The 26,684-nt window shown below is 35.6% G+C and overlaps 1 protein-coding gene across 2 annotated transcripts in view; it reads left to right on the top strand.

Moving 5' to 3' along the window:
* Positions 1 to 324: 324 nt before the first annotated feature.
* LOC139488884 (epithelial sodium channel subunit alpha-like) overlaps positions 325 to 26,684 on the top strand; it is a 55,738-nt gene continuing 29,378 nt past the window's right edge. The window contains exons 1-4 of one of the 2 annotated variants that reach the window (XM_071274840.1): positions 325 to 342; positions 2,078 to 2,497; positions 13,368 to 13,451; positions 21,114 to 21,229. In XM_071274840.1, the coding sequence (XP_071130941.1) occupies positions 2,186 to 2,497; positions 13,368 to 13,451; positions 21,114 to 21,229 (512 nt within the window). In that variant the 5' untranslated portion in view covers positions 325 to 342; positions 2,078 to 2,185. The other variant, XM_071274839.1, reaches the window with a different exon arrangement.

Genomic DNA, 26,684 nt, shown 5'->3' with positions numbered 1-26,684 from the left:
AAGCATAATCGAGTGCACACACTATTGTTTCCTACGAATACAAAAAGAAACCACATGAAATTAGTCCCAAATTACAGCTAAAAATTCTCAAAACAGTTCTGCATATGATTCCTAAAACATGTGTTGATATTAAGTGTATGCATCAATAATTTTCAAAAGTTAAATGACGGCTCCCACTTCGTACTACGGTTGGTACGGTAGCAAATCTGGAAACCTCTAGTAGCCCACAATACATTAAATGCGGCTTAGTGTGTCTATTGGTCAATGTCGTGTTTCACATTTTGTATTTTGGTAATGGCAATACACTGTGGAGTGACGTCAGAGTGGTCAAGTTAGCTGAATGTGAGTATTGTTAACCTCGTTGATTGTATCGCCGAAAAGGGTACTCAGTCGATTGTTTAGTAGCGACAACATTGAATAACTCTCAAGGAATTGTTGGACCAGAATATCTTCTGCTGGACTATGGATATAAATATGAACGATGTAAGTTTTAACAAATATTGAAGTTTTCCTGTGGAAATAATATTCCAGAATATTTTTTCCGTTTGGAACTTATATTATGAAGGAACTTCTATTCCGTGACAATGGAAGGGGAGATTTATACATATCCATAGCTGTCATAATTACCTATTTTGGATATTATAGCCCGATTCTGGCAAAATGGAAAACTGCGCTACCCCAAAATGATTTACAATCCCCCAATTGAATAATCATATTTTATATGGCTATAAAAAGCTTTAAACTGCTGAATAATGTCACAAATCTATTAATTATTTTTTTAAAGAATTACGTTTGTCACGGAATAGAAGTTCCTTCATAACATTAGTTCCAAATGGAAACAATATTCTGGAATAATATTTCCACTGGAATAAATATTACAGTAAATGTTCCTAACGGAATAAATGGTATAGAATATTTGTTCCAACAGGAACAGGTATTATGACATTGTTTATAACAAAGTTTCCAATGGAACTTTTGTTAGGTGGAACAAATATACGTTGACACCTCAACAATTGTATTTTTTCAAAGTTTCCATAAACTTGTAACTTCTCAGGAAATCAGGTTAATGTTATTTATCTATTGGAATTTTTTTTTTGCTGTATTTTTCATGAATATTTGCTATTTTAAAAATGCACTTAATAAAAGTGTGTTTACACTGAAAATATTCCTCATTTGGCTGTGTGATGGGTTGTCTCCAACCTGTAAAAGATGCACCCATTCACATTTAAGGGATTGAAAGTAAAAAAAAAACGCCTTCAACGAAAACACTATGTTATATTTCAAATGTCTTCACTTAATAATAGAGGTAAACATATATGTGCTCATTTTATTTGTGGTCTATATTATGATGGTATACTAAACCTCTAACAGGAGGGATTAAGCTTGATTTTCATATTTAATTTAGATCTGGAGTTAGCATGTCAGTAACTGCTAGTAGTCCTTTGTTAATTTATGAATCATTGTCACTTTGTTTATTTCCTTTTGTGTCCTATTCTGACATCGGACTCGGAGTTCTTTTAACCTGATTTTACTGTACGTATATATTGCTGTGTGTTTGTTTTTCCTCATTGACTAGAGGTATAGGGGAGGGTTGAGATCTAAAAAAAATAAATAACGTTTAACCCCGCCGCATTTTCTTAGTCTGTCGCAAGTCAGGGGCCTCTGGTCTTAGTTGTTCTTGTATGGTTTATGATTTTAGTTCATTTATATATGACGACAATTATCACTGAACTAGTACACACTTTTGTTAAGGGGCCAGCTGAAGCAAATTACCCATTTCCATTCTCAATTTTATCCTCTTATTTCTCGCCTTGACGGAGTCGAAAAACAAGACTTAGGTGGTGAATTGTCTTTTTGGATCAAATCTATGACATGCTGGACTCAAGAACTGTAAAAAAAATACAAGACGATCCAGTAAAATTGTAGAAGCAACTTTTACTGTCTTATTTTACAAACACATCTATTCAGTCTTAGTATTATTCACAAAATGATTTAACTGAATAATACAATATATAATAGAGTATTATGTTTTATTTAGCAGAAAGTGTAAATAATCATGTCTATCGTTTATTTGAAGAGTGGTACTGGTAAACATGGAAGAAGCAGAAGCAGAACATCTATAGGCTCAGCAGGAAACACAAAGTCTTTCAGACGTCTTTTTTCACGGTTTTCAGAGAAGACATCTATGCAAGGTGTATTCTACATATACAGTGCTAAAAAAAGTGCACAAAAGATCTTCTGGGTCTGTCTTCTCATCGCTTGTACTATTGGGATGAGCTCACACTTGTACTATCTTATTAGTCAATTTCTGGAGTATCCAGTGAATACAAAAATTGAATTGGGATTTAGTAACCTCATTTTCCCTGCAGTGACTATCTGTAACGTGAATCCAATTCGTAGGAGTAAACTATATATGGCTACAGCAGAACTCCAACAAGTTGCCGCACAATTGCAAGCTATGGATTTTTGGGGGTACGAATCATCGACACAGTCACAGGTATATATAATCACGAAAAACTAAAGCATACGGTTGTTATCATGTGATTCTTATATATAGAATGTAATATTCCTAACCTCTCTTTTCCAAATCTAATAAGAACTTTAGGAAAAAAAATTTGCAGACACATTTTTCTTGGATACTTTAAACAGGTTTTGACCATCGGTTTTACTATTGTACTGTTTTAGACAGTTGTACCGTAAATCATATCCTGACTATTTTCTACTCAAGAAATTTTGACAATTCCATGCTTGAATAGATTCTTGTTAATTATTATACACTAAACAGTTTTAAACAGTTCTACCCTCTGAAATGTCTTTTGTATATGATGAGGTTCATAAGTGTTTCTCATTTCTCGTTTATTATATATAGATAAGACCGTTGGTTTTCCTGTTTGAATGGTTTTACATTAGTCGTTTTGGGGTCCTTTATAGCATGCTGTTGACCTATAATGGTTTACTTTTACAATTTGTGACTCATACCCGATTTTCTGTTATCTATGTCTAGTTTTGTATAAAAAAAAAGAAGATGTGGTATGATTGCCAATGAAACAACTCTCCACAAGAGATCAAATGACACAGACATGAACAACTATAGGTCACCGTAGTGCCTTTAACAATGAACAATGCCCATACCGTATAGTCAGCTATAAAGGTTATGTTGTAACTTAAATGTCTAGCTTCTATTCTAATGTATTCTAATGCCATTCGTTTGTAACGATAATTTGCATTGAACATTGACAAATATATTAATTGCAAACTGTTATAAAAAATCAGCTTCGACAACTATCAAACACATTTAAGAACTGAGTCAATGCACTGCCAGACATCTTCCTATTATAATTATATCATGGTTATTGAATGCAACTAAATTATCACCCCATACAGCGTATATCAAGCGTGTATCCATTGTTAAAGCGGCGTTTTGCATTTGCGCCGATTTTTTCTTTCATTTGCGCCGATTTTTTTTTTTCATTTGCGCCGATTTTTTTTCTCCATTTGCGCCGATTTTTTTACAGGTAAATTACAGGTGAATCGATATAAGAAGATGTGGTATGTGGTATGTTAAAGGTTACGTGTACATGTGTGGGTGCTTGTTTCTCTCAGAGTGTTGCGTATATATAAGGCCTATGTCCATTGTTAAAGGTGACGTGTACACGTGTGGGTGATTGTTTCCCTCATTGGGTTGCGTATATATCAGGCGTGCGCCCATTGTTAAAGGTGACGTGTACACGTGTGGTTGCTTGTCTCCCTTAGTGTGTTGCGTCTATATAAGGCCTGTGTCCATAGTTATAGGTGACACGTACATGTGCGGGTGCTTGTTTCTCTCAGTGGTTTGCGTATATATCAGGCGTGTGTCCGGTGTTAAAGTCGCTTGTACAAGTGTGGGTGCTTGTTTCCCTCAGTTTGTTCCGTCTATATGAGGCATGTTCCATTGTTAAAGGTGACGCGTACATGTGCGGGTGCTTGTTTCCCTCAGTGTGTTCTGTCTATATAAGGTCTTTGTCCATTGTTAAAGGTGATGCGTACATGTGTGGGTGCTCGTTTCCCTCAGTGTGTGTTGCGTATATATAAGGCGTGTGTCCATTGTTAAAGGTGACGCGTACATGTGTTGGCGCATGTTTCTCTCAGAGTGTTGCGTATATATAAGGCATGTGTCCATTATTAAAGGTGACGCGTACACGTGTGGGTGCTTGTTTCCTTCAGTTTGTTGCGATATATAATAAGGTCTGTGTCCATTGTGAAAGGTGCGTACATGTGTTGGCTCGTTTATGGGTGCTAGTTTTCCTAAGTGTGTTGTGTATATAAAAGGTGTGTGACCTCATTTTTGTAGCGCCTGCACCTTTTGTTGCAGAAAGCTCGACATAAGGATAGTGTTCCAGCGGCGGCGGCGTTAGCTAACGTCTTAAAAGCGTTATATTTTAGAAGGTGGAAGACCTGGATGCTTCATAATTTGTATAGATTCCTCATTTTACCAAGTTTCCGTCAGTTACCTGTCCAATGTCCTTTTTTCATGGTTCAGTAACTACTTGAAAAAAATTTAAGATTTTTTGTAATGTGAAAGTCTCTATAATATGTAATAAAATAACTATATTAGGTATGTGCGTACCTTACAAGGTCCTCATGTCCGTCATACAATTTCCACTTGACCTCGACCTCATTTCATGGATCAGTGAACAAGAATAGGTTTCGGTGCCCAAATCCATATTTTAGATACTTTAAGCAATAGGTCAAGTATATTCAGTGTATGGAAGGACTGTAAGGTGTACATGTCCAACTGGCAGGTGTCATCTGACCTTGACCTCATTTTCATGGTTCAGTGGTTATAGTTAAGTTTTTGTGTTTTTGTCTGTTTTTTCATATACTGTATGAAATAGGTCTACTATATTTGGTGTATGAAATAATTGTAAGGTGTACATGTCTAGCTGGTCTGTGTCATTTGACCTTGACCTCATTTCATGGTTCAGTGGTCAAAGAGAAGTTTTTGAGTTTTGGTCTTTATCTAATACTTAATGCAATAAGTCAACTATATTTAGTGAATGGAAATATTTTAAGATCTATATGTCAGTCGCTCAGATTGAATTTGACCTTGACCTCATTTTCATGGTTCCTTGCTCAGTGTTAAGTTTTTGTGTTTTGGTCCGTTTTTTTTGTCGAGCAAAAAGTTGCAGAAAGCTCGACATAGGGATAGGGATCCGGCGGCGGCGGCGTTAGCTAACTTCTTAAAAGCTTTATATTTTAGAAGGTGGAAGACATGGATGCTTCATACTTTGTATATAGATGCCTCATGTTACGAAGTTTCCGTCAGTCACATGTCCAATGTCCTTGACCTCATTTTCATGGTTCAGTGACCACTTGAAAAAAAAGTTTTTTTGTAATGTTGAATTCTCTCGTATTATAAGTAATAGGATAACTATATTTGATATGTGCGTACCTTGCAAGGTCCTCATGTCTGTCAGACAGTTTTCACTTAACCTCGACCTCATTTCATGGATCAGTGAACAAGGTTAAGTTTTGGTGGTCAAGTCCATATCTCGGACGACACTATTAGCAATAGGGCTAGTATATTCGATGTATGCAAGGACTGTAAGGTGTACATGTCCAACTGGCAGGTGTCATCTGACCTTGACCTCATTTTCATGGTTCAGTGGTTATAGTTAAATTTTTGTGTTTTGGTCTGTTTTTCTCATACTATATGCAATAGGTCTACTATATTTGTTGTATGGAATGATTGTAAAGTGTACATGTCTAGCGGGTAGATGTCATGTGACCTTGATCTCATTTTCATGGCTCAGTGGTCAAACTTAAGTTTTTGAGTTTTGGTCTTTTTATCTAATACTATATGCCATGGGTCATCTGTATTTGGTGTATGGAAATATTTTATGATCTTTATGTCAGTCGCACAGGTTTTATTTGACCGTGACCTCATTTTCACGGTTCATTGCACAGTGTTAAGTTTTAGTGTTTTGGTCTATTTTTTTCAAACTATAAGTAATAGGTTAACTATATATGTTGTATAGAAGCATTGTTAGCTGTACATGTCTGCCTGGCATGGTTCATCTGACCTTGACCTCATTTTCAAGGTTCATAGGTCTTTGTTTAGTTATCTTGGTTAATGTTAAGTTTATGCGACAGTTGTTATAAAGCTTAACTTTATACTTAGGACTATCAACGTAATAGCAATGATTAGTATAGGAGGCGAGACATTTCAGCGTGTGCACTCTTGTTTTAAACTTTAAGCAATAATAGGTCAACTATATTTGTTGTATGGAAGAATTATTAGCTGTATATGTGTGCCTGGCATTGTGCATCTCACCTTGACCTCATTTTCATGGTTCAGTGGTCATTTTTTAGTTTTCTGGGTTAATTTTAAGTTTATATTTAAATTGTAATAAAGCTTTATACTGTGGATTCATTTATTTTCGTTGGTATCTATTTTCGTGGATTGCTGAAAACTTGCATATTCTTGGACATCTGATTTCGTGGTTTTGCCAATCTCTGTATACAAGGGCCTATTGAAAATAGGTTATTCGTTCGTTGAACATTTGAATTCGTGGTTCACCTGTACCAACAAAACCTACGAAAATTGGTATCCAACGAATTATAATGAATCCACAGTATCTAGGACTATCAGCATAATATCAATGATTAGTAAAGAAAGGGGAGACATTTCAGCGTGTGCACTCTTGTTATGGTTCAGTGACTACTTGAAAAAAAAATTAGATTTTTTGTAATAGTAATTTCTCTCTTATAAGGAGTATAAGGATAACTTTATTTGGTAAGAGCGTACCTTGCAAGGTCCTCATGCGCGTCAGAAAATTTTCACTTGACCTCAACCTTATTTCATGGATCAGTTAACAAGGGTTAAGTTTTGGTGATCAAGTCTATATCTCAGATACTATAAGCAATAGGTCTAGTATATTCGGTGTATGGAAGGATTGTTAGGTGTACATGTCCAACTGGCAGGTTTCATCTGACCTTGACCTAATTTTCATGGTTCAGTGGTCAAAGTAAGATTTTTTGTGATTTGGTCTGTTTTTTTCCAACACTGTATGCAATGTGTCAACCATATTTGGTGTATGGAAATATTTAATGTTGTACATTCAGTCTGGATCTGTTTTTTCTTTTAAACCATCATCAATATGTCAACTATATTTGTTTCATCTAATAAACCTCGACCTCATTTTCATGGTTCATTGGTCAATGTTTACTTTTCTTGGTTAAGTCAGTTTCTTAGAAACTATAAACGATAGGTCAACTATATTTAATGTATTGAATGATTGTGAGGTGTACATGTATTTCTTGTTTGGTTTAGATGACCTTGACCTCATTTTCTTGGATCATTTTAAGTTTATGTGATAGGTGTAGTAAAGCTTTATTTTTAGAACTGTCATCATAATATCAATGATAAGTAAAGAAGGCAAAACATTTTAGCGTGTGCACTCTTGTTTTTATTTTTGAGAGGTATTTTTGTTTTTATCGAGCCAACAACTTTGTGTCATTTGATGGTCCCAAAAAAGGGGGTTCCAACCCCATAACAAGCCCCCCCCCTGGATCCACCATTGCTTCATACTTTATGCTACGAAGGCCTTATGTTACGGAGTTTTCTGTATGTCCTATGTTCATGGTCCTTGACCTCATTTTCAAGGTTCAGTGGCTACTTGAAAAAAAGTGAAGATGTTTGTAATGTTATTTTTCTTTTCTTTCATATTATAAATAATAGAATAACTATATATACACATGGCAAAAAGTATTACAACACCTTGATTTTAATTTTGGATGGAATATGATAAATATTTGTAAAATATTATTGAAACGTAGTTAATGATATTATTGGCATTAAAACGTACAAAAAATGTATGAAAAAAATATGTTTTATCTAACCAAAATTTTTCTTACACAATGAAGTGTTTTTTGTACAAAAAAATGCATTTTACAACTTTTACTGTAGTCGAACTTTACAATGTCAGACATTTCAAAATTAATCTGTAGATGATTGTTCACATCATGGTTGATCGTTATACGCCAAAGAATTCGTACTTTGTGCGCAGCCTCCATTCAAACGGATAACCACCTCTTAACGTCTTCTGATTCCTGACTTACTTGTCGCTAAGGTAGCATCAACAATTCCTGACGAAGGGTATTGTTTATTTCATGACGTATTTGAACTGGGGTGTCCTTTCGTGCATTTTACACTTGATAGTGTCCCATATATGCTCGATATGGTTCTAATCCGGGCTACGATCGGGCCAAGGAAGATAAACCGAATTCCATTGGAACAATGGATCTTGCTCAACGATGCTAATTTCCAACTTTGGCGAGCTCTTCACTACATTAGATACGGGCAACTGTGTGTCTGTTCGTAGGCAAAGGTCTCCGAAATGGTCTTATCGCACAATAAATAGTAGCGATGAGCCGATATCTAACAGTTCTTGTTTAAAGGCTCCTGTATGGTCATCACTCTCTTTTTAGGATTGTAATGTTTGCAATGGGGTTCCTTCTGACCAACCTTCATAATGCTTGTTTTTACCTAGCAGATGTTATAGGGGTTTTCTTGATATCGGAAGGTCTTTAACGTCGTTTTTGCCTGATTTTTTTCTCTCAAAACGACTTATAGTGGAATGGTGATGACCAACAATACGTGCAATTGTCACATCGACATATCTGCTTCTCTCGAGGTGATTATATGCCATCTTGCTGATGACCAATTACAAGATGTCAATCACATAACTTTATAAACTTGGTTATTAAAGTGTTGAAAACAATGAGGATAAAACATCTGTTTTATTGTTTACGAGTACAATAGCTTCATGTGCAGATAAGAACTTATTGAGTAAATATTTATTGATTAAACTCCTGTGATATTTAAATAATGTTTAGCTTGTTACATTACAACAAATTATATCACACAAAAAATAAAGAGTGTTTTTTTTAATTTGAATTTCAATTTGGTGTTGCAATACTTTTTTCCATGTGTATATATATATTTGTTTCTGTATTTTAACATTATTAGTGCTGTTTTAAGCAGCCATTTTATTTCTTTTGGTAAAGATATCCCAATTAATTGTAATATGCAAGGTGAGGTTAATGACTTTCTGTCGAGTATTGATAACGACGAAGTTTGTCCTGATTCAAATATTTCAGTAAATATTGGTAGATCACAAATTGCTCCAATTTTAAGAAACCTTATGTCGCGTAAAGCTAGTGGCATCGATGAGATTCCTAATGAATTCTTAAAATATGGCGGGAACGCGCTAGAAGATTCACTTTTTGATCTTTTCACAATAATTTCTGACCTCGAAACTGTACCTGACGATTTGGCAGAAAGGCATTATCAAATCATTACATAAATCAGATTTGGTTTTCGATATGGCCTTTTCTGTCTCTTGTGTAAAAATGGCATTCAAGGCAAGTGCTGGAAATTGCTAAAATCTCTTTATAGCAACGTATCTAATAAAGTCTTGATTGGTGCAAATGAAACAGGTTTCTTCGACCAAGAATTTGGCCTTAAACAAGGCTGTATTTTGTCTCCAAATTTTTTTGCTGTTTTAATGAATGACCTCGCAGAAATGCTTTAAACCAGTAATATTGAATCGAGCTCTCCTCACAAATTTTGAACTGTTTAATGTTTGCTGATGATGTAGTTCTTATCGGGAAGTCCGAGAAGGAACTGCAATGTCTGTTGGATATATCAGCCAAATTTGCATCTATGTGGAATTTAAATCTTTTGGGGATGCCCTCTGGAACTCGGACATCCGTCCTTCTCTAGCAAACGTGTGAGCCGTATGGCTACCGTCATCCGTTTCTAGTCAACATATACTTGAAACATGGCAATATAAAACCGCAAAACTAATTTTTAATACTAAGATAAATATTCCTAAAGCTTCTTTATTCCTACTTGTCTCAGTATGATTGTCAGGTCTGGAGGTCAGGTAGTTTCAAACTGAAAGATACTTTTAAGGGAAGGGAAAGAAACGGATAAAACCATGTGTGTTACAAACACTGTTTATTCAAGTCAGAATCCTGGATCTCAATAGTACTTTCATAATGTCAAATAAAAACATGAATATGATAGTTACATACAATGCTACATGTATTTAATACGTGTTAAATGACATTTATTTTAGTGATTGGTAATTAGGAAAAATCTGAAATTCAGGCGTAAATTGAGACAAACAATATCACTGAATGCAGTTTCTAGTCAAGTGACCAGCAAACATGGAAATCTACCTTTTGAATGAAAGGAGAACTCTTACATTGAAAATGAATGATGAAAATCTAGATTCTAATAATAGCCGAAGGGAGCTCACATTCACAACAGTTAAAGCATTGCTTGAAAATCCACCTATTATAATGGAAAAAACCTGAATTTTAAGACATAAATTATAAAATTCCTGATAAAAAGCGGTGCCGAGCATGCATGTAATATGCTTGAAACATATTCAAAGAATAAAGTGTTATAACTTCCTAATGTCATTTCTAAAATTTATCAAAACCTAAATCTTACTGTGGATTCCTATATTTTTCGTGGATGTCAATTCTCCTGGATTGTTGAAAACTTGCATATTCATCGATATTTGAATTTGTGGTTTTAACAATCCAGACAGACAAATAGCAATAAGGTGTTTAGGAAAACATGACCTAAAACCTCCTTCATATAAGACAAAAATACATGGGAACTCATACTGAATGGTCAAATGTGTTCAATATGAAAATTGCAGTTAAGATGGTAAAATCACAAATCAGCCGTTACTGTAAATGGACTATGACTTTTGAGCAAATTTAAAGGGAAATGACAGGGAAGGGGAGCAAATGCCCTTTCATTTGGTATGCAGGTTTCAAAAATAGAGGGAGCATAAGAGGGAAAGTTGAGTCATCTTTTTAGACTTCGGTTAAACTGAGACTACTATAATGTGTTATAGTAGTCTCAGAGTTAAAAAATGACTTATGAAGTTATGTAGACTTACCTTCTAATTTAAAAAAAAAAAAACCCACAATACTCAGAACTATGTCTAATTCACTTTGACTACTGGTATGTAAACCTAAAAACAAAAAAAATATATCATAAAATAGTGATTGAAAGATTCATAACACTTTGAAAGGATAATTCAGACACGTGTTACACGGAGAGCATGTTTGTTTACAAATAATAATGTCACGTGATCGCGCAGACCTCACATGTTGCATCGCCCTTACAATCCACTAATACATAACCCATTAGTATGCAAACATGCAACGTGAATGTGATTGGTTATCAAATAATACAGAAATAATGCATGTACAGTTTATGAAGAAATTAGTTCATCAAATAGATCGATTTTCACTTTTGACACGAATAGGTCGGGTTGACATTTTTGTCATCGGGGATAATATTGAGATAAATGGGATAAAACTGACCGTCAAAAAGGTCTAGAGAAGCACATCAGTAGAACCTTAACATTAATAAGTAATACTTACCAAAATTTCTCTAATTAATAAACTATATAACAGAAATTTCACAAAGATAACGGCAAATAATTTTGATGATGGTGGTGATGCTGGTTAAATTGGCGCGAAATAATATTCTTACTCCTATTGCTTTACGCAAAAAAAAAATGTATAGAATTGAATTTTACTAAAGTTGAGCATAAAAAAAACGTGAATATGCAAAAGCCTGGTAATATATTAATGATAAAGTGTGTATAAATTTCCGTAAACGAATTTACCCGTATACTTCACTAAGAATTACATTTGAGCGCAAGGAGATCTATTTTGTGAATTGGTTTATATAACCCCGGTTGAACTCAAGGTCGTATTAACGGAATTTTTTGCGTTGCTTTTAAATCATTGAGGCCATCTATTTTTATTACGGGTTTCCACATCTTTAAATCGGAATTATAGAAAAAATGGAATGTTGTTAGCAGAATCAAAACAGAAATGATGAACACTGCAACATTTTCAGCAAAACATAAATAGGATGGAGGATCTGTGTATTCACATTATTTGTAAAACTCTCCTTATTCCTGTGAAGCGTGTGCTTTACATCGAGGCTTTCTATGCTTATCATCGACGCCACAGTACTTCAACCAATCAGACAACGTTTATTTGGGGCATTCGACCTATTTTAACTCAGATTTTGGAATTTTTTAATCGAAATTATAGAAAAATGGAATGTTGTTTGTACATATAAAATAGAAAAAGATGAATACTATTAGCTAAAGCAAGTTTGGATGGGGTTCTGTGTATTTACATTGTTTGTACAACTCTCCTTACTGATGCCATATTTTGGAATTTCCGTGACCTAAATGGTTCGCGAAAATTAATATTTTTATATATAGTATAGTAACAACAAACCAGTGTATACTGATTTGTATCACTACAATATACATGTAATAGGTATTACGGCGAGGTTGAATTTCCTGTCATTTATTCATCCTCCACGCACGAACTTGTCTCAAATATAATAATAAACCTCAGTTTCAGGAATAGAGATGTGATTTTTGTCTGTGATAAGTGCTTTTGGCCATCCACAAGAACTTGCGGTCACCCGATGTTCAGTACTTCAGTATTTTGATTACCTATTATGTCTGTTTGTTTTATTCACGCATCGTTGTCAATATATGTGATTCAACTGTCATACCGTGAAGTGAAAGGTTTATCCAGCTATAAAACCGGGTTCAATCCACCATTTTCTACATACGAAAATACCCGTACTACGTCAGGAATATGACAGTTGTTATCCATTCGTTTGATGTGTTTGAGCTTTTGATTTTTCCATTTGATTAGGGACATTCCGTTTTGAATATTCCTCGGAGTTCAGTATTTTTGTAATTTTCCGTGTTTTATGTCATTATCATCTTGCTTAGTTTCTTTCTTTCTTTTTTTTTTTTACCAATTCTGACATCGGACTTCATTCAATCTGAGTTTTAACGTGCGCATTGCTGGGTATTTGTTTGATCTACATTGACTGGAGGTATAGTTCCATCCCGCTGCATTTTTTTCGGTCCCAAATCCGGAGCCTCCGGCCTTTGTTAACTGAACTAATACATTTTTGGTTTGCAGTCCGTCTCTGGGTGCTGGATTTTCTCGCTGTGTTGAAGACCCACTGGTGTCCTTCGGCTGTTTTTTTACTCGTTGGACAGGTTGTTGTCTATTTGACACGTTCCCCATTTCCTCTTTCAATTTTATGAAAAACTAAAGTGCTTTCTATCAGACAATCGTTTCTTAGCGGTTATCTCATCAAAACGGTAGAAGTGGTTTATATTATATTATCGTATTTCTTAATTGATTTCAAAACTACCTTCTGTAAAAATAAGAAGAATATACTATTGAAATAATTCGCACAGAAGTCAAAGTTAATGTCATGTTTTAATTCAGAAGTATAATTTTAGAGAACAACACACAGCAGTACAACCTCAGGAGATATCAGTACTCCCTCAGGAAACAACAGTACTACCGACCCTCCGGTCTGGCAGGTATGTTTTGAAATCGTTTCGTTATTATGCAGCACAAAACTAGAATGACCTACCTACATGTAACCATTGTCGAAATGGAAAAAATCTTATGACTAATTCAACAATTGGTACGAACATGGCATCCAAAAAACAGCTTATGTCAGTGTAGTGCATGTATAAAATGCTTTTATGCTTGTTCTTTTGTTTTTTTATGCCCCACCTACGATAGAAGAGGGGCATTATGTTTTCTGATCTGTGCCTCCGTCCGTTCATCCGTCCGTCCGTTCGTTCGTTCGTTCGTCTGTCCGTGCGTCCGTTCGTCCTGCTTCAGGTTAAAGTTTTTGATCAAGGTAGTTTTTGATGAAGTTGAAGTCCAATCAACTTGAAACTTAGTACACTTGTTGCTTATGATATGATCTTTCTAATTTTAAAGCCAAATTAGACTTTTGATCCCAATTTCACGGTCCAATAAACACATGAAATGAAAGTGGAAGTTTCAGGTTAAAGTTTTTGGTCAAGGTAGTTTTTGATGAAGTTGAAGTCCAAACAACTTGAAACCTAGTACACATATTCCCTATTGTATGATCTTTCTAGTTTAAATGCCAAATTAGATTTTTTACCCAATTTCACGGTCCATTGAACATGGAAAGTGATAGTGCGAGTGGGGCATCCGTGTACTTAGGACACATTCTTGTTTCCTCTCTTTTGTTTGAATGTTTAATTTGTTTAGAGTTTTGGTTGCTATTACATACTGTGCTTAGCATTGTAACTGATTCTATGTTTTAAGATATACTTTATCGTGCATACTATGCATACTGTTGTGAATGTGTGAATATATGAGTTACCTTTTAGTCGGGAGTATCCAACCAACTAGGTTATCAATCAAGTCTCTAGTTCTAAGTATACGTCTAGACACAGAGGTTGTTTGCAAGTAACTGATTCAAATCGTCAAGTTCCCGCTGTCAGCTGTTCTATATTTCCGGTTTCCGGTATGACTAAATACCAACTTTATCAATACAACATTCCTCCCCGTTTTCAGCAAGAGTGATCATCTCCATATAATTCCACTATAAGACTATATACATGTCCACAGATTAAAAATATCGCAACACAAAATTATCCAACAATCAATGGTAAAACTTGTCCTTCTGTACACTAAAACCTATCCTATACATAAAGTAATATGTTAGCTACAGTTCTTTTATTTTGTATAACTTCTTGGCATTATCTGTTGTTATCCTGGCCACCTCCTCTGTGGAGACATTGTGGAGGTTGGCTATCTTTTCAGCCAAATCTTTCACCAACAATGGAGAACCAGTACTTCCATCTGCTCCTGGTAGATATGGTGCGTCTGTTTCCAATAGCAGATCCCCTAGTTCCATCTTGCATACTAATTCCCTGAATTGGGGGTATTTTATCTCATTGAGTAGGAAAGGGGATATTCCGAATTTTACTTCTGGAAATGCAATTTTCCATTTGATATATTCCGCATACGATCCATTGAAGCAGTGTCTGTGGATATGGTGGTCTGCAGGTAAGTTTGCTGTAAGACATCTGAGGCATTCGTTGGATGTGTCATAGTTTCCCCGACAATGTATGACCACAGGTAATCTTTTCTGTTTTGCAATTCTTGCCTGCTTTCTCAGGATATCTTTTTGTTTTTCAAAATCTTTTGACGATGGTCTGTCAGTTATATCTAACCCACATTCTCCTACCGCAACTACTTTCTTGGAGTCCAACAATCCCTCTAAGTCCTTAAGCCATATCTGCAGAGTTCTTGGGCTTTCATAGTTGACTGTTCTAGGATGTAAGCCGAAAGTCAATCTTACCCTTTTATCTTCTCTAATTTTTTCGCGTTCAGAACTGTTTGGCCATTTCTTAGGGAAACAGTAGTTTGAAATTCCAAATTGAAGAAAGTTTTTTATCTGGTCTTTATAAGTGTTAAATTGCGGAAAGTCAGAAGATCCGACTCTCCTCCTTAATTTTTCCAAATGGAAATGTGAATCCACAAAGTTGATTTTAACTGGAGGTATGTATAGTTGTAGACGTTGTTCTGTAGACGTATCAAGGTAACCAGAATCCAAAGTGAGTAATGAAAGTACTTTCCAATGAAGAAGAGAAGATAGAGAGACGGCTGGGTATGGTTTCATGTAGGCTGTATCCGGTTCTAAATGGTTTATACGGTTGAATGACAGAATGGGAGAAATGTCTTCATCAAGGAAGGTGGATTGGTGGCATGACTCTCTAAATCTTATGTTTTGGTTTACATAATCACAGGCTTGTGAAACTTCTTTGAAACCAAATGCATTTGATATTTGCTTTAAGTAGCCATTAACTAACTCAACCCACTTCTGTTCATACTGTTCATCTGTGTACCTACAGCCGACATCATCTGAGGAGTGAACTTCGATCATGTGTATTTGTACAAACCTTGCTTGTCCGAATTGAAGTTTGCAACTCCAGCATGCTGTACTTGGGTATAAATACCATGGCAAATGTGCACGAAGAGTGTGCCTTCTAGGGTGTGTGAATTTACCTTTACACAAAGGACAGCTACGGCCTCTTTTCTTTATTAAAGTTGCCCCATTAATATGTTTTGCTCTAGTCTCCTGTGCTTCTGTTTCATCTTTGTCTGAGATGTAGTCTTCATAGTCCAAGTCTTCATTCATACTGCAAAAATTCAGTGAATACTAACATTCAATGAATACAAATAATATTAAAAACCATGAACCAATTACTATACATATATACATTACCAATATACTTCAGCGAATGGTCTATTCTAACTCCCAATCTTGCACGTAATCTGCAAGATATGCTGGCAGCTGACGTCTCCGTCTCCCCCTACTAGCAGTAGCTGTTTCTGTGTTATTTTCTTTGACATCATATACAAATGTATGATCCAGGTCCGTAGAGTGGTCTAACAATTCGTCTATATTCTGGATAACGGGTCTATGTCCCTGATCTGGGGTCAGAGTATCCGACTCCAGAGTGATATCCTGTAAATTATGTGTCAAATTAATATCAGGTTCCGATGTCAGAGAATCCGACACCGGATCTGGGTTAGTAAATAGTCCAGAAATATCATAGATATCATCTAAATCTTCTGAATCTTCATTCTCTATTGGTACGTTGCTGTCAGTGTCATGTAAAATATTATTCCTCAATCTTTTTAACCAAATAGGAAGTTCTGTGAAGTAACACATCTTAAGTCGGTCATGGTGAACCACAGACTCTGTTTTCTTATCTTGTATCTTATATAGTACTGGAGATTTTACTTCTGTGACAATATAAGGTCCTTTCCAGGGTTGTTTAAACTTTGGGGTTTGGCCCACTTTAGTAGCAGAGTTTATTTTAAGTACTATATCACCAATATCATACTTTTGTTGGTTAGTTTTTAAATCATAGTCCTTCTTCTGTCTTTTCTGGGCTCTCTGTAAATTAACTCTTGCCAGCTCATGAACTTCATATAATGTTTCCTTTAACTGTTTAATATACTCAGGTGGATCTTTAGCAGTATCTCTTGATGTTCCTAACATTAAATCTATCGGATGGAAAACTTCACGTCCCAGCATCATAACGTTTGGTGTAAATCCTGTTTGTCTGTTCTCTGTGGCACGGATGGCTCCTACTAATTGTTGCAGGTGCACGTCCCATTCACATTGTTTTTTATTCAAAAAACATCTAATTATTTGGAGAACTGTACGATTGTACCTTTCTACTTGTCCATTAGAAGCTGGGTGGTAGGCTGTGGTTCTTGTCTTAGAAATTTCTAATAGCTCACAAAGGTTCCACATTAAATTACCATCCACATTCTTGCCTTGGTCGGTATGGACTTCCAACGGACACCCAAATCTGGAGATAAAACCATCAACTGCTGCTTTGGCAACTATTTCTGCAGTTTGACCAGGAATTGGAAAACATTCTAACCACTTGGTGAATTGATCAACAATCATGAGAACATATTTGTTTTTCTGTTTGGTTACAGGAAGTGGTCCAAGTAAATCCATGTGAACTCTCCCCATAGGTACTCCTGATAAATACTGCCCAAGTTCAGCTTTTGGTCTGATATTTGGTTTTTTATTCATACTGCAAATCTTGCAAGTCTTGATGAACAACAAACAATCCTCTCTCATATGATGCCAAACTACTTGTTTTTTAAGTCTAGCCAGAGTCTTATCCTGTCCAAGATGTCCTGAAAACTTACGACTATGACAATTCTCTAAAAATTCTCTATGTAGTGCTTTTGGAGCCACTAATAACAATTTTGGTAATATTGGATCTTCCCACCAGTAGTATAAAATACCATCTTGTATTCTTAGTTGGGGCTGACATTGCCAAAAATGTTTAACAGCTGGACTACACAATTGTAATTCATTTCTTGAAGGCGAGTAATTTTCTTGTAACCATGTCAGCAGTAATGACGTGTCTGGATCCTGTAACTGGCCTTGTTGTATTTCTTCTCTAGGTATTTGTCCAATCCACACAGGTAAGTCTGGTATCGCATTCACTCTACGTACAGCCAATGGTGTCACATAATCTATATCCTCCTCAAAAGTTTTCCATTGTTCTTGAGCACGACGACAAAATTTGCATCCACCACAGGGTAAGGAGTTAACATCTATACCAGCCTTGTAGTTAAAGCAGTTCTCTGTTTCATCAGGTATTCTTGATAGGGCGTCTGCGTTTATATGTTTTTTCCCTGGTCTATGTTGTAAAATGATGTTATATTGAGATAACTCTTCGATCCATCGAGCCAACTGTCCCTCAATATTTTTGAAATTAAGCAACCAAGTGAGACTACTGTGATCTGTTCTTAGTATAAATGATCGACCAAGAAGATAGTGTCTAAATTGTCTTGTAAATGTCACTATTGCTAACAATTCCTTTCTTGTGGTACAGTATTTTCTCTGAGCAGGGGTCAAAACTTTGCTAGCGTAACTAATGATCTTTTCCTGTCCATCTTGTATTTGTGTTAATTCTGCGCCAATACAAACATTAGAAGCGTCTGTATCTAACATAAATAAATCATCTGGATTTGGATAACTCAATGTAGCTGCTTGAATTAATGCTAGCTTAAGGTCTTCAAATGCTGTCTGTTGTTCTGAATTCCAATGAAATTCTGCTTTCGATCCAGTAAGCGTGTGTAAAGGAACTGCCATCTCTGCAAATTGTTTTATGTGGTCTCTATGGTAATTTGCAAATCCAATAAATGATTCAACCTCTTTTTTGTTCTTTGGGATAGGCCAACTTGAAACAGCTTGAATATTTTCTGGATTCACAGAGACACCATCTGCACTGACTAACTTTCCCAGGAATTTTAGTTCTGTTTGAAAAAAATGGCATTTTTGTGGTTTAAGCTTCAAGTTATATTGCTGGAATCTTCTCAGTACTTTCTTGATATTTTCTAAATGTTTCTCGAAACCATTTCCTAAGATGATAACGTCGTCCAAGTAAGCGAGACACTCAATCCATGTGAGACCTTGTAAGACAAGTTGTATGACTCGACTGAAAGTGGCTGGACTGTTACATAGACCAAAACTCAGTCTTACATGTTCAAATAGACCATATTTGGTGATAAATGCAGTCTTGTATCTGTCTTTCTCTGCTATCTCCAGCTGCCAATATCCTGCTGCCATGTCCAGTGAACTCATTAAAGTACTTCCTCTCAATGTATCTAAACAATCTGATATATTTGCTATAGGAAATGCGTCCTTAATTGTGATCTGGTTTAAAGGTCTGTAATCAATGCAGTAGCGAAGTCCACCATCTTTCTTGCGAACTAATACTGGGCTAGCTGCGTGATCAGATATTGAAGGTTGTATGATACCCTTCTTCAACATTTGTTGTATGTGTTCATGTTCCTCTTTCTCAAATTTCAATGGTGTTCTTCTCAACTTCTGTTTTGCTGGTTTAGGGCCTTCTGTCTGTATCTCATGTTTTATTGCCCCATTGAAGAGTCCCAGGTCAAAATCGTTTTTTGCAAATATGTCTTGAAATTCAATTAAAAGTTCAAAAAATTTCATAGCTTGCTTACACGTTAAGTTATTTGATGAGTTCTTAAATAGTTGTCTGAGATGTTCTGGAAGTTTTAAATTTAAGTCTTCAATTGTTTCCTCCTGGATACTTTGTCTTTCTTCTGTTTTTAATCTGTTAACTTTGATATCAGCTTCAAGTGCTGCGTCAAGGATCTCTTCTACTTCTACTCCTGTGCCAAAAGTGTGATATTTCCGAAGCATAATTGGACGTTCTGTAGGATTCCTCAGCAACGCTATAGGAGAAGTTTTATTACATACAATATGTGGTGCTAGTAATCCTTTTAAATCTTTCTGAGGATGAATTACTAAATCTGATTCGGGTTCAGAATCACTTCCAATTGGTACATATCTCATTGAAAAAGGGCACATATATTATATACAAATGAACGCAACACGATTACAAATACTTTTCACTAGAAAGATAATTTTTATTTACTAAAAATAGTGAAAAAATGTAATGTTTGATCTCAACATTAACGAGTATGTATGTACGTATGGATACACGCACACACCCGCACTACCAATGTTGTGAATGTGTGAATATATGAGTTACCTTTTAGTCGGGAGTATCCAACCAACTAGGTTATCAATCAAGTCTCTAGTTCTAAGTATACGTCTAGACACAGAGGTTGTTTGCAAGTAACTGATTCAAATCGTCAAGTTCCCGCTGTCAGCTGTTCTATATTTCCGGTTTCCGGTATGACTAAATACCAACTTTATCAATACAACATCGTGCATACTATGCATACTATGCTTTTAACTTGTATATGTCAACAGATCTATGTTATCGTGCTGTATGTTGAGAGCTCAATACATGTTTATGTAGTTTAATGACTATCAAAAAAATAAAAAAGATTGAATTGAATGGAAATGACTTTGAAATACATGTTTAAAGTTTGGTCATTGGAACCATTAAAGGTAGTGATATGCCAATGGTATAAGTTATGTAGATGCATTAGCATAGACACATCTCTATTCCATAGAGATAATTCAACACACCTCACTCAGTCATCATTTATTTACTTTGCAAATGTTGCTTACTTTACATGTATAAGTATGTGAAACCAATAGTGGTATTTCAATACATTTCGTATGTAGTAACATTTGCATTAAAATATTGGTACATCCTATTTCCATGGAAATTACTTGTCTCCGCCATAATAGTCATTATCTATTGACAGTTAGTATTTAGCATATTTAGTTAAGTTTGTAAACAGTTTGAATACAACCCGCTAATGTTAAGTCAATTATACTGGGTATGCAGTTGTATAAGCATTTGCAAGTCTTTTTTTTATGGCGCAGCCAACTCAGCATGGATCATCATCTTTGAAACTTTTACATTGTGCACAAATTAAACAAAAAGTTAGGAACTACTTCTTTATCACCATTGGCATTTCTCATTTCTATTGGTTATTTGGTCAAACACCACCATGGTTCATTGCTTTGAATGATTTATATATTCAATGCTTAAATATTGCCACATTAATTAAATATTTACGTTATACTATCGAATACCAAAAAGCCAAGACACATCTTTGTGTCCACAGTTAATCTTATAAACATTCCCATTTTTCTTCAAAATTAAATACAAGCCAGATAAACATTTGTGGCAACAGTTTATTGTTTACATTCTACTACATTTTAGGAAGACCTTGATTACGACTATTCTGATTACTATATTGATGATGATATTGGAAGCATAGTAGACCTGAGACTTGTGATGTTAGAAAAATTCAGAGGGTTATATAAAGAAGAAAACCGGTAAGCTTGTTGATTTGATTATTATAATACTTTTTGGGACTCGAAATGATATAGCTAACTGAATGCATATAACATCTGGATGATAAATCCTTTTCTTCTGATGCCAAATTAAAAAGTAACATTTCCTCAACTTCTCAACTTTTGTTCTCTAAACTTCGTACTCTTATTTGATATTTTTGACATTTTTTTATTCGAGTGTCACTGATGAGTGGTTGTCGACGAAACGCGCGTCTGACGTTAATATTAAATTTCTATCCTGGTATCTATGATGAGTTTATTTACTAAGCTTTAAATAATTTGGACTACAAATAACAAGGTCTTATTTGTTTTTCGGCTGAAAAACTACGAATCAAAGAATTCAAACTTATGTGAAATCAATATAGGACAATGGTGTTGATTAACATCCCAGGCCCTTTTGTTTTCCACGTAATTAATATTACCAATAATTAACAAGTTCCGGGTTAATTCCCATACCAATATAAAAAGATGGTCGACAGATACCAGAGGAACATTCACACTCATATGTCGAAAATAAACAACCCTATAGCTCAAAAAGAAAAAGCCCGATAGACAAACAATTAAACTACAAAGAACACAACTTGACATAGAAAACTAAAGACTGAGCTAAATCGCAGAAGCCGTTGAATCAAAATTGGTATAGAAGTAAAATCAAAAGTGTTAATTTCTAAATAAAACCATTGAAAGGCGGAGTCGAACAACTGGAAATTGACAGAATCGTTTGATGGAGAAAGTAGACAACATATAACAGTATGTGTGTCAGCAATACCAGAAAGTGCAGGTGAAAACACCGACCTCATTCTACGATAGCTATTTAAAAAATGGAAAACATCACGTTTTATAATTTATTGCGTCCGAAGCGCTTTTCTGGATTTACCTTCATCAGGAACGCTCAAAGCCAAACATTTGAAATCCGAAGATGTATAAGTACCGAAAATCGTTGAAGAGCTTTATGTAAAAAAAAACTAAAATAAATAGCCAAATTCATCTAAAGCCAACTTTGCCAGAGGGAGTTGAAACCTTAGTTTCATAATAATTTCAAAATTTATAAACAGACAATTTTAGTAAAGTTTGTTAAATCATGTCAGTACCGAAGCACTGACTACTGAGCTGATGATACCCTCGGGGACTGATAGTCCACCAGCAGAGGTATTGACCCAGTGATGTAAAAAATGGAAAACAACACGTTTTATAATTTATTGCGTCCGAAGCGCTTTTCTGGATTTACCTTCATCAGGAACGCTCAAAGCCAAACATTTGAAATCCGAAGATGTATAAGTACCGAAAATCGTTGAAGAGCTTTATGTCAAAAAAACCTAAAATAAATAGCCAAATTCATCTAAAGCCAACTTTGCCTGAGAGAGTTGAAACCTTAAAGCTAGGTTCACACTGCCGATCAGATCAACTCGATGATCCCGATTGTCCAATTTTCCACGAACAAGCGAAACCAAATTCTTGATCGGGCATGTTTACGACTTCTACCCGACTTCTATTCGACTGTACACGAACTTAACTCGACCATTCGCGACTCCTTGAAGACTCAAACCCGACCACTAATTGTATACATATTCGATGATTGCAATCAATTTTCGATCTCTACACGATCTTTACTCGACTAACTAGACCAAATCAACTATACTCGATCTCCGCCTGATCTCGGCCAGAACAGATCGACTTGATCGTATAGGGGTCGTAGGGAAAGTCGGGTATGTACAATTTCAGTATAAACCGTCTGAATTTTGTATATCACCCGCTGCAGCGGAGAGGGCTGCAAGTGTTACCCTTGTCCGTCCGTAAGTACGTATACGTACGTCCCAACAATTAGTTTCCGTTCTCTAATTTTATTTTGCCTAAATCAAATTCTATGAAATGTTTGAGCAATGCTTAATACCATAAAACACAGATCAAGTGCGAATTTGGGTTGCGTCACTTTGATCGTTCTTGGGTAATGACTATCTATAGGTTATATGCAAGCTGGGGCATTATCTGTGTCCCATATGGACACATTCTTCGTTTATTTGGTTCGGTTCAGTAGTACACAAAATGTCTGAGAAAATTATACATTTAAAGTATCTACATGGAAATAAAGTAGTTGGATTATTTGACAAATTGATTAAAGCTCAGATAGACAGGTTAATAGTTCTGACGGAGCTTGAAGAGAGCATAGAAGATGAACAAAAAGGGGTAGACAGCAAAGGGTGCCGAAAATCTAGATGATACAATGACTGACACGGCGTGGGCAATATAAATTGTAATCACAAAAAATACTGAACTCCGAGGAAAGTGGAAAGTCCCTAATCAAATGTAAAATCAAAAGTATGAGAGATTTGCAGGAGCTCAACACAGAGGATCCCAATAGTTATAAAAGCTTCTTGAAAGTAAAGTAGGACGCTGATTTGTTATGGGAGTTTTGCTGCTCTTTTCCTGAGATTTGTCACTCGATATGTACTGATGTTAGACAGCAATATACATTAATTTTACCTTCCCCTTTGTTTGCTTTCTAACAAATTAAGCCTTCTGTTTGTGTTATATATGTGCATACATGTATGTATGTAATCAGTAATTTCCATAGATCTGATACCCAGTAGTTGAATGGTTCAAGATATTTCTTTTTTGTGTATCCATGGCAACAACCTGCTCTTTTTTTACTAATGATATGGCAAAAAGGGGGTAAAGATGTCACATGTTTTCCCAAAATTTGGACTAAAAATAGAATTTCAATCTCCTGGGGGTTACTTTTTCTGAAACTGTTTACATATATCTTTCACTAATTCAAATAAAAATTCATTTGTCTTTCGTCTCTTATTTATATATAAAATCGCGTTAAAAAGTGTAGGAAAAAAGTGTTTGTAAATATTCGACCGTACGGTGACATATAGCTGTTAATTTCTGTGTCATTTGGTCTCCTGTGGAGAGTTGTCTCATTTGCAATTATACCACATCTTCTAATTCTTATATTAAAAAAAAATCTGGACATACGGAAAATACGGATAGTCAAACAAAAATAGTCTATACAACAGGTAAAATATAATATGGATGTTCTTAAAACTAACTTTGAAAGTTAAATTAGCTTAGTGTCTAAATGTGAGTTTTACTGCACAATTACTTTCATATTTTAAACATTCTCTTGGGTCGAAAGGCAGGATCTACTTTCCTTCCGAAACACCTGTGATTATCCCCGGTTTTATTGGGTTTCGTGTAGCTAAGTTTTTAGTTTTCTATGGTGTGCTATGTAGACTGATGTTTGTCTTCTCGTCGGCTTTCGTTTTTCGCTATGGCTGCGTCGGTTTGTTTTCGGCCTTTGGGTTTGATTGTTATTTTAGTATCTTTTGTCTCTCTTTTAAAATTTTAAACCTCCTTGCAAAAGTACAGACGCGTACTGTACATGGAGGAATTTGTATATTGTTGAAAAATATATAGAGACAACATAGTTTTGCAGAAGAAAAGTTACGGGAGTTAATCAAAGCGGCACATATATTTATAGAGTCGTGTATGGCCGAGTAGAGATCGAAGAGTTGTCGAATGTGGTCGCGTAGAGGTCGAGGTATTGGTCGAGTTGGTCTGGGATGAAAAAAATATATAGGTCGCAGTGATTATGGAGCGATTGGGTATTGGTCGAGTAAATCTGGACCACATATCGTACAGGTTGGCGTTGATCGGTAAATGATCGGAAATAAGTCGAACAAAGATCGAAATGGTCGAGAACTAATTGTATCCCACCAAACTCGATCTCCATACGATCCTTTCCCGATCAATTCGACCACTACTCGACAAATTATCGATCTCTTCTCGAATGACTGGCTTCTCGATCCTTACTCGAATGTTTTTGACATGTCAAAAACTTTCGGGTAGAAAGTCAGATCGATGACGACCAAGGTAGACCACCCCGAACATTCTTGTCGATTGAGTCAGACCAGTCTCCCAATTGCTTAATTTGTCTTGATAGGGATTGATCGAATTGGTGTGATCGGCAGTGTGAACCTAGCTTAAAGAAACATATTCTGACTTTAATGATTAAGATGTCGAATGGACTCTTCAAAATGGCTCTCTGTCACCGCCTAATTCAAATAAACCTACATAAGATGCTTCAGATAGTTCCCAATCATCGGCTGAATTCATCACATCAGACACGGAATAAACATATGATACTAACAAAACGAGTTAAAGAAGTCGTATGTACTCTTGTTGTGTTTTGGTCAATTTTTCTCAAACTTTAATCAATAGGTCAACTATATTCTATGATTGGAATGATTGCAAGGTGAATATATCTGTCAGGCAGGTATAATCTGATCTTCACATCATTTTCATTGGCCAATGTTTTCCCTGGCTAATAATTGGTCAACTAAATTTGATGCATAAAATTGAGAATGGAAATGGGGAATGTGTCAAAGAGACAACAACCCGACCAAATAAAAAACAACAGCAGAGGGTCACCAACAGGTCTTCAATGTAGCGAGAAATTCCCGCACCCGGAGGCGTCCTTCAGCTGGCCCCTAAACAAATATATACTAGTCCAGTGATAATGAACGCCATACTAATTTCCAAATTGTACACAAGAAACTAAAATTAAAATAATACAAGACTAACAAAGGCCAGAGGCTCCTGACTTGGGACAGGCGCAAAAATTTGGCGGGGTTAAACATGTTGCATGTATTGATTTTAAGGTGAAATTGTCTGTCATCTGTCTGACGACAGAGTCCATCTGACCTTGACCTCATGTCATGGTTGGAACTATTTCTTTATACTGCAATCAATATGTCATCTATTTTCGATGACTGTTTAAAGGTTTACATGTATTTCCAACTTGGTTTTCCTGACCTCATTTTCTTAAATCACAAATACTTGTTGGAAAACTATATATTTAGAACTATCAACATAAAACCAAAGGTTAGTATAGTATGACCAGGTTGCTGGTCACCTCTGTCATATTAGTTAGTTTCTGCTCGATAGCATCACATCTTTGATCGTAAATTCCGAAAATTAGCTTCTTCAAGATCAGTAATGCGTTCACGTAATTTTTCCATTTCTGTTTTATCATCTGCACCTTGTTTTTGAAGTTTTTCTAGATTGTGAACTAAACTGGCATGCTCTTGTTTCAGCTCTTTGAATTTCTTTTCATAATGAACACTTTTGATTTCAAATTTTACTCTCTCTGAACGCACTCGGTCGTGCCTGAGTCGAACGTTATCTATAAATTCTCTATTTTAATCTAAAGCTGGAAAGAAATCAATCAATTCAATAGTGTTAAGTTCCGCACAAAGAAAAATGGACATAGTTTTCTGTTCTTTGAATATCCAACTATTTCTGCGTCACGACGTAACTTCGATTTGAATTTAACTTTAACAACTTTCACGTCCGGTTGTTTGTGAAAATTACACATTCTGGCATAATGTCCAAAACTTTTGCACTTATAGCAAAAAGACGTTTTTTTGCTATA

The sequence above is a fragment of the Mytilus edulis genome, chromosome 9, assembly GCF_963676685.1.
Source record: "Mytilus edulis chromosome 9, xbMytEdul2.2, whole genome shotgun sequence".
NCBI lineage: Eukaryota > Metazoa > Mollusca > Bivalvia > Mytilida > Mytilidae > Mytilus > Mytilus edulis.
Note: the sequence above shows the minus strand (reverse complement) of the source record. Positions and strands in the feature narration are given on the sequence as shown.